Source organism: Alosa sapidissima, chromosome 18 (genome assembly GCF_018492685.1).
Source record: "Alosa sapidissima isolate fAloSap1 chromosome 18, fAloSap1.pri, whole genome shotgun sequence".
In the NCBI taxonomy this organism is placed as follows: domain Eukaryota; kingdom Metazoa; phylum Chordata; class Actinopteri; order Clupeiformes; family Clupeidae; genus Alosa; species Alosa sapidissima.
The window spans coordinates 2,980,938-2,990,937 of record NC_055974.1 but is presented as its reverse complement, the minus strand read 5'-3'; the positions used below and the strand labels follow the sequence as shown (position 1 = coordinate 2,990,937).

The window sequence follows — 10,000 nt, the reverse complement described above, 5'->3', positions numbered from 1 at the left end:
GATTAATATCATGCCATTATGTTGTTTAGAACACACTTTGAAATAAAGTTTTCACCTTACAACTTTGCTGATAACATTTCAAATAAATGCCAGTTAGTATTATTATTATTGATATTGTGTAACGTATAGGCTACTGTTGATGTTGTTTCATAGCCTTTAGCTTGTGTGTAGTTAGGCCCACTGCTAGATTTTGACAGGAGCTTGTGATATCGCTTTAAAGTAAGCTACTTGGGCTCACGCAAGCTGTCAAACACTGTCCATCCACTCGCCTATGTGGTGCACCCCTCTGGTTTATACATCCAGTGTTTATGTTAGCTAACTGTATCTGGATGTTAGAGGTTAGAGATGGCGCATGACATGCAGTGATGCCTCGTATTAAAAAAATAAAAACGCTATTTAAGCACCGAAATGAGGCACCGAAATCCACGTTTCCACGCAGTTACTACCGTTTGCGTCGGCACCGGTGCCATATTAGAACCGTGTTTCGGTGCCCAACCCTATTTACAAGCAATAGTTGTTGCCATTACCAACAACTATCCTACAGCTATTTCAGATCATACAATCAGAGTCTTTCAAAGCACTGCATGGTTCATTCTGATCACAAAGGTTTTCTGGAATGCTATTCAGGTATGTAGAACACACACACACACACAGACACACACACACACACACACACTAATAAAAGCACTCTTTCACACACACACACACACACACACACACACACACACACACACACACTAATAAAAGTACTCTCTCTCTCACACACACACACACACACACACTGACCCAGACCTGCACAATGTGCACCTCTCTTCCCCCTGAACAGGTGTGCCGGTCACACAAAAACACACAGTGAGGGAACGACAGATTCCATGTCCCTCATTCTTCCTCATGAAAGAGAGCAAGGACAATGACCTGAACCCTTGGGAGGAGAGAGGGAGAGAGAGAGAAAGAGAGAAAGAGAGGGAGAGAGAAGACCAAGGGGCACATGGGAAAGGAGAAAAACATGTTACCTTATTCCCAGCCAGAGCTTGGACAACAGAACAAGGGAGTGACAGAGCGATAGAAAGAGAGGGAGAGAACATAAAGAGTAATTATAAAGGAGTGAACGATTCATATCTCTCTCAGATAAAACAGCTGGGACATGTGAGTGGAGCCAGTGCGACACCAATAACACCCTCGATACTGTGCATAAACGTGGAGCACCTGTCTTTGATACAGTGGCTAGCATGGAGCATTGACAGAGAGAGCGAGAGAGGGGGGGGGGGGGGGGGAGGGAGAGAGACCAAAATGACAGCTGCACCTATACTCTGTTTCACATCCACCAGAGCTGTGCATGCTGAAATTAAAATATGAATGAAAACTCCATCTTGCTCTCCCTCTCTCTTCCAATGTCCCCTTATCTCTTACACTCCCTCTTGTTATCCTCTCTCTCTCTACATTCTCTCTGTACTCCCCCCTTTCTCTTTGCCTCGTCTGATTTCAATTCAGTGCTTAACTAGCATGAAGTGCATCACTGTGCTGCTGTTGCCAACGCAATGACATTGAGATATTCATGACTAATGTTGCCATGACATAAATGATCGTTTCATGTTCACTCCCTCTTGAATTTCTCTCTCTCTTTTTCTACACAGACACACACACACGTCACATGCATGTACACACATTCACACACACACACACACACACACACACACTAACACACCCTCTCTCTACATTATTAATACCCCTGCAGGTCTCACATCAAAGTCTCCACTCCTCCATTTCCTCTCCTCTCTTTCCTCCCTCATTCCCCCTCCTCCCTCTCTTCTACTCTCTGTTGACATAAACCCAGTCCCCTCTGTCTGCAGCAACAAGAGCTTGCACTTGTTCCTTTTTGTTCACTTTATTTCACTCGTTCTTTCCCTCTCTCCATCTGCCTTATTCTCTCTGTTTTGTCTATCTTCCCTTCCCCTCTCTCCCTTTCCACCTCTTTCTCTTGGTCCCTATCCCCCTCTCTGCCTCTCCCTCTCTCCACCTCATTCTTTTCATCTCTCATCCAATGAGTCATGCTATTTGGTTTGTCAACTTCATCCCTGCCAAACGACCCCCCCCCCCCCCTCCCCCTCCCCCTCCCCATACACACACCATCTCAGCCTCCTTTTCCTATTTGGTCTCCATGGCAACCGAGGGTCCTGTGGGTATATCACAGTGTTATGTGAGAATATCCCTTTTAATTCTCAATTAATATTCTGTGACAAGGCCATAGATTGAGAGAGAGAGGAAAGAGAGAGAGAGAGAGAGAGAGAGGAAAGAGAGAGGGAGAGAAAGAGCAGGGGAGGGGAGGGAGGGGAGAAGAGTAGAAAGGGGGTCACTAGTGCTGATGGCCCCATCATTCTCTCTCCCGGCTTTGTGTAAATGTTTAGGCCATGTTGTCTCGTCACTGTTTATGTCAACGTCAAGAGGAACCTATGGAGACATAAGAGTGTATGCATTTTCTCTCAGGGTGAGTTTAGGTGTGTGTGCCTGTGTGTGTGTGTCCACCATCTCATTTGCTGCTCTGGAACCTTTCTCACTCCCATGTGCCTTAGCATTGTAACTGATGTAGAGGACTTACCACAAGAGCCTGAGGCTACATCCCTGTGTTCCCATGTTCATTTCAAAACTAATACAATCTCTGCCCACGCACGTCTGCAATTACGGAACCTTGGCCACACAGGACACCTGACGCATGGATCACATGACCATTCACACAAACCACATGACCATTCATGCAATTGTCAGCATCGCCAGCTAGTAGTGGAAGTCAAAGTGATCCATGGGGATGTCAGACTGGCAAAGTCCATTCAGGAAGTGAGCATGGGTTTCTGCCAGGGCTTCGAACCAGAATTTGTCTTCATTTGGTTTGTTCCGAGCATAATCAGTATTTTAACGTTTCCGGTTTAGCGTTCCACCTTAAAATTACTGTTCCCGAACCAAATAAAAAAAAAAATGTTATGTAGGGCTATGTGACAACAATATTCCGATTGCATAACAATGTCTAGACTATCTGTTTTGCATACAGACTGGTTGGTTTCAGGGTCAAACAAAAAATGCTGCCGCATTGGATTTTCTTAATGCCTTCCCATCTAAGCACAAATGTTGAAATGAGAAACTATGTATTTCTAATGCTGCAGTTAACTAGCCTGGAAAAATCCAAACTCATTCACAAAGTGAATAGAGTCTGGTGACTCGGTTGGGAAACATTTGCAACACCTGCATCACAATGGGTACTAACTTTGAAATCATTGGTCCAGCCTTACCAATTAAATTGATCAGAGATTCCTAACGTTACTTCCTACTTCGCCTAAACTTTACAAACTGACAATAAACAGCATCAACAGTTAGGAAACAATGTATGTGGGTCTGCCTTTGCTGTAAAAAAATATTTTTTCAAATCAGCATTGTTTTCAGATGTTTGCAGATAAAAGCTGGAATTTTTCAATGATTTCCAAAATGTTCAGTTTCTGGAGCTCCAAAATTCCGGACTAGTGTTGATGAGAGGCACAAACATAACAAAAACCAGAGGCTCTCTCTCTCTCTGTCACACAGTATTCTCTCTCTCTTTCTCTCTCTCTGTCACACACACATGCAGTATTCTCTCTCTCCCTCCCTCTCTCTCTGTCACACACACACATGCAGTATACACTCTCTCTCTCTTTCATGTGCGCTCTCTTTCACATTCACACACACACACACACACACACAGGCATGCACAAACACTCATCCTCTCTCCTCTACACACACAAAACCATTCTCTCACATACATACTGCAACTCACTAAACTCTTCCAAAACTAGTTGGTGTGTGCTTGAGGATGATCAGTGCATCTGTGTGAATGATGTTCAGACCTGGACTGCTAACTTCAACAGCACGTGTGGATGAAGGTTAATACACACAAACACACACACGCACACACACACACACACACACACACACACACACACACACACACACACACACACACACACACACACACACAAACACACACACACACACACACACACAAAGAGAGAGAGAGTAGTACAAGCCCTCCTCTCTCCCCCATTGCTACTGTGGTGTTAAGCTGTTGTGCTTTTTCACACTCCCAGCACCACTTCACACCTCCACACTTTTTACCACTATTTTATATCCTCTGAGAAACATACCGGTGTGTGTGTGTGTGTGTGTGTGTGTGTGTGTGTGTGTGTGTGTGTGTGTGTGTGTGTGCGTTAATGTTTCAGGAGTTTCACCAGATATCTACCAGTCTCTGAAACACCCAAACTAACATTCTCTGTCTCTGTATGTCTGTCTTGTTGTCGCTGTCTGTCTGTGTCTCCCTATCTCTGTCTCTTTTACAAACAAACATGCAAGTCAAGTTACACCCCTAAACACACAGCGAGAGAGAGTCAAAAGAACAAAAGAATCACAATGACAGTAGAACTCACTCTCCACAATACACAAACTCCACACGAGAAACAAATCTAAACAACCAAACCCAGCCCATGGTAGACATTAAAACCCGCTCCTCCTCAGATACAAGTGGTGTGCTGCCGCTGATGCAATGCTTAGAATCCCCTTTCAATACACAGTGTCACACAGCTAAGATTAGAGAGGGAGGGGTATATCTGCTTGTTAACTTATCTTTCATATCTGTGAATGTCCTACACTCTTCCTCTCAATACACAGAAAAAAATGTGCTTACAGAGCACAATTGAAACAAAGAAGGATGAGTGAGTCTGTGAAAGATGACTGAAGGATATGTGGTGTACATTTGCTTTTGTTAAACTCCCTGGATACTGTGTAATTTTCATATCAATGAAAAATTATGTATGTTCGTCAGTCCTTAGCTGCTTGTTGAAATACACCAACGTCAGCCTATTACAGTGAGGTTTCGCCCTGTTTCGCCCTTCGACTCCCTTCAGTTTGTACAATTCATCCAGTGACCGCTAGGGGGAGTGAAAGAGTCCTGGAGACTGCCCTGTTAAGCGAGTGGCTCTTGAGTAGGCCCTTGTATTTTAAAGCATGCTCTCACTCACACGGGACTGGATCTCCATGGCATCTAAATCCCACTTCACGCATATAAAGGTTCAGTGGGCAATCGAAACAGCCCATCATCGCTCTTGAGGGAGATTTTCTCCTGATCCTTCTAGAATGAAAAGCCCTCAGCAGTCTTTTTCTGGATTAAAATTTGGTTTTCAGGCTGTGTTTATACATGCCCGCTTCTGCTGTGTAAAATAAGACGATGGAAAATAATATATTTAGCTTTCAACCAATGGCCTAGACCTACAACATGAACCGGTGACGTAGCCCGAAATATACATGTAATGAAGTATCTGCCAGCTCGTGAATAGAGGAGAGGACGCGGTGTTTCTCATCGAAATAAAAGCAGGTATCGGATAACCATCACCTCCGGTTACTCATGACAACTACCTGACGAGCGCGGGATTTCAATGGAAGCTTTGACACCTGCAAGCGAAAATGACCTTACAGTGCACGCAGGAAAACAATAGCGCTAGGCATGTCGGTAGGTGTCAACTGTCACACAGGAGATCCCGCGCACTTCCCACTCATAGAAGTTAAGCGCGAGAGCTTTGGCACCTTTGAACTGAGGCGTGAGGAGTGTACACGCCGTCTGTGACGGATTTCTCTCCCATTCTAATGGAGCTGAGTGAGAACCGATTATTCAACCCCCAGCGGTTCTTGAAACGAGCGTGGTGTGAAAAAAATCCCTTTCCCCTCAGAACTCTCATCCAGTAATTCTTGAGGAGTTCAAGAGATTAAAACAAAACCCGATTATGCCTCATCCCCTCAATGGAAGAGAGTGAGCATCACCTCTGCACCGACTTCATCCGCTTAGCGCGCCGTCTATCTGAGCAGTAAACCCCCGAAAGATGGGGATATACCCAGATTTCAATAGCTGTAGGTCCAAACAAGGGGTAGGGGGTAGTATATATCCAACAGACCCTACGTTCTAATCTGTATAGCGATCCCTCTTTTGTGACATAGGCCAACAGAAAGAGTGCGTGGGAGGCAAGGGTCGGCAGGCAGATTATTCGGATGATTTGGTCTTAGATATGACGATTTGCTGTTAAATAACCAAATTAAATTTTGCCGTATAGGCCTATAGTTTTAAGTTATGCTGTGCCTATGTGGTGTTGATAAATTAAGAGGGCATTCATCTGCTTGCCAGTCTGTCTGTCTGGTGCTGTTTGCCTTTTTGTCGCCATGAGGGATGGATCAATACCCTAATTAGGCTAACTGATGTGAGGTGACTAGTCGCAGGTGTAGCGACTCGACCCGCTTTTTGCCATCGGGAAGAGAAGAGGTTAGAACGGCCAAGCAGCTCAGAAGCGCCGCCGAGGTGGAACATGATCGATGGACATCCATTGATTAATCGATAACAAAACGTCAGTCGTCAGCTCCAGAGATAAGGTCAACCTTTTTAAGGTGGCAGGAAAATAGGAGAACTCCTCAAAGGAAACAGACCCAGACAATTATCCACATCCATCAAACTCTTCACCTGCGGCCAGGGCTGTGTATGTGTGTGAGATTCTCAAATGTCAATTGAAACCGACCAGGTCAAACAGTCACACAGTCTGATTACGCGCAAAAGGAAAAAAAATGGTTAAGCAAAATATTCTTGTATGTTCATTCGTATACTTGAAATATTAATTAAACACACTACTCAACCTGAGGTTGGTGCACATTCAGAAGCATACAAGTAACATACTCACAGCTGTAGGAAGAAAGGACGCGCGAGGTGACCAATCAGAGCCCGGGAAGGTGACTGTGGGCGGGAGGCTCGGACAGGGTGCCTTTCGAACTCCAAATCTGCACTGCTGCCACAGTCCGCTGCTGCCCTGAACACCCTAGGAGGCACAAAGTTGGTGCAGACTCTCCGTCTTCTGTTTGTGTGTGTTTGTTTGCGGTACGTGTTTACATTGAGCTGAGAGCACCACGATTCTAAAATCGTCAGGGTTTTTACGACGGTGCACTGAAGGACGGATTACAGACTACGTCGCAGTGGATGATTTATTCGGAACCGCAGCCGCCTGTTTTGTTTTCGTTGCCCCAAAAAGAAGAGTGGAATGCGGCGGTCGTGGTGACGGGAAAGAGGAGTCAGAGGTTGGTATCGCTTGGCACGGACTGAAAGGTTTGGAAACAGCGGGGTACCCTGTTCCTTCGAGTGCTGCGGTATCTTCGTTCACCAGAACCCGCACGAAGACCAGAACCACTTCCTTCTCCCGCTGGTGTGAGAACGGCACACCGAAACTGGACTCGGTAGTAGGACAAGAGAAACGAAGGGATAATATCATACTTTATTCAGTCCCCTCAACTCGGCATAGTTTTCCCTGAGAAAGGGAGTAATTCTGATAAAGTAAACTACTTTCTTGGACATCGTAAAGAGGGACATTTGTCACCTATAAGTTAGTATTTATTTGTTTGGAGTTCTTTGAGCGTTTCGCTCATATAACATTTTATGTTACTGTTGTTAACTGAGGTTAGGACGGGAAATATATAAATTAAAGACTTCATATGACGTTGAGAAGTCATGTGTAGCCCACTCTGATTTTTTTGTTCCTCGCGGGAGACAAGTGTCCGACAGGCGCGTATTCACTGATGTGGGCAGCAGGGCTTCAGGCTGAGAGACGGCCTAGCTGACAGGACAGACTGTGAAGGACACTTTGAAGTTTCGGTTGAGATTGTACATTGGTGGAATCGCCTACCGTCCACGGTTTATCGCGCTGTTCAGCAAGCCGAGTCCGTGACAGCTGAAAATGGAGCGTGTCCTGCGGACGACTGTATTCGCGCTGTGGCTCTCACTCACAGGATTGACCGGGCCGTGTACTGCAGATGAAGGTATGTCTGTCTTGTTTATCAACGCTTAACAAACGTAACAGGTTTATATTTATAATAGGTAAAATGTATAGGCCAATGCCAAACCAGTTTGCATACATTTTCGTACTGTGCTTGTGTGGCAAAGCATAGGTATATTGTGAAGGTTACTGTCATGAAGAAAATCCAAATGGACTGTTTGTTGTGGTCTAGAGTTGCGTAGGTGTCAACAACAGAAGAAAGTGCTAACAGTAGCTGAAAACGGCAGATATTCTGACTCTGGCGACTTTTTACTGTTAAAAATGCGCCCAGTTTATGCTATAGTTCACGTGTGATCCTTTTCTTAATCGCAGATGATCGCAATCTTCTGACTACAACATTTCCAAATATTATTTTAGAAAGCCGTTCCATTTGGTTGGGTTGGAATCTGCACGGTGCGTCCACGGTATCATTACATCCAGTCGTTAGTAGTTACACTACAGCAGAAAATTGTATGCAATTTATTAAACTGTTGTAGCGATATGAGGTGAAAGTTTTCATTTCTGTAATCTGATTGGCACCCGTTATAAGTTTGCTATGTAAATGCCCCAACTAAGGCCGATACGCTGCTGGTTTGCCAGTTATTCAAATGCACTTGGGTCTGCCATGACAGGGGTCAACTTGCTGTAGCCCAGAGTTAAAAAGTAACAGCATCGCTTTGAGTAAAAGCTTGCTGACTACCTGTTGCTCCCAACGAAGCGTTTAGGCCGAAAGTTACATTAATGTTTTACAGTGCAAGTCGGTCATTCTATAGGTCCTACAATCAAAGTTCTTAGCGAGCAGGCCTGTCGTAGATGGTTAACTGATGCTGACAATTAATCCCCTTGGTGTACAAATTGGAACAGATGCTTTTGAAAAGGGCATGCATAAGAATCGGACCGCAGCGCACGCAAACAAAGGACAGGGCTTCACAATAGCTGAGCCAGCGCTGGTGGTTTTTAGGCTGATGACAGTCTCCTCAGAACTCTTGACTGTAGTCATTTTTTAAAAAAAAAAAAGTTCATTGAACCCGTTTCAGTTTAATAAAGACAAAAAAATAATCCCTGCCAAGTACATTCAAAAAAGAAATCACGTGTGGATGGATTTCGGCTAAGTGCTTCAACCCAGAAGCACATTCAAGACCTGATGAATCAGGCCCTGTACACTCCTTTTGCATATATGACACGTATATCCCATGCGGGTCATATGCCTTTTTAAGTGGAGGGACAGTGCGGTTTTTGTTCTAGGTATCTGAAATGTGCATTGCGACTCCCTCAGAATGTGGGTCAACACATGCACATTGCCCACTCTGTAGCCTATCTATCCGTGGCGAGGCTACAGTTGCCTGAATTGAAGGTCAATGGCTGTGCGCCACCCAAGGCCTTGGAGTTAGCAACTTTCGAATTATAAATCAAGCTTGTTTTTAAGACTTTTTTGTACGTTTTGGTTATCATTGGTGGTTAAAGAGGCTACAAAAAGTAAATGCACTCTCAGTCCAAACGGTCTCTATCAAAAGTACTTGTACATGGGCATGGCAAGCCCAGTAGTAGGCTAGGCTACACGTGTCAAGGCCTACAATACGCGTATTAGTTTAGCAGCTATATGCTGTACAACAGAATAGTAGACCAAAGGAGTGTGTGTGTTCATTTCCCCACTCCATTCGCACTCTATAATATATTATGAGATGATTAACCAGGTCTACCTCGCCGATTGTTCACAGCTGCCCACAGAGAGCGGGCCACGCGGAGCTCATTAGGCTACTCTCTCTCGCTCTCTCTCTCTCTCTCTCTCTCTCTGGCGAGACACCCTGCCAAACACTTTTTAAAAACCTGTGTGTGTTAAGTGTATTTTTTTGGTGTGTGGTCGTAGACTAGCTGTCGTATCCTGGTGACAGATCGATGGGGAAGGGGAAAATGGATAGAGGGACAGAGGTACAGATTTGTTCCGCGTTTCACGCCGCGATGGAGACACCTGGCCCCCGTCAAGGACAATCAATTACTATGCTCCTCTGTGCCGAGGCCCCGCGGATCCGCCGCTGGGAGGTGATGGTGTGTTTTTGCCCGAGGAAGGGCTCTGGATTATGGGCGTCCCACCGTGCGCAGCCCCGGCAGGGTAATGAGCGCATTATACCGAGACGGGATCCGAC

General features: G+C 45.2%; 1 protein-coding gene across 1 annotated transcript in view; it reads left to right on the top strand.

Moving 5' to 3' along the window:
- The first annotated feature begins 6,080 nt into the window (after positions 1-6,080).
- LOC121690193 (ephrin type-B receptor 4b-like) overlaps positions 6,081-10,000 on the top strand; it is a 45,335-nt gene continuing 41,415 nt past the window's right edge. Inside the window, exon 1 of the mRNA XM_042070617.1 lies at positions 6,081-7,860. Within this exon, the coding sequence (XP_041926551.1) occupies positions 7,779-7,860 (82 nt within the window). The 5' untranslated portion in view covers positions 6,081-7,778. The remainder of the gene's footprint in view (positions 7,861-10,000) is intronic.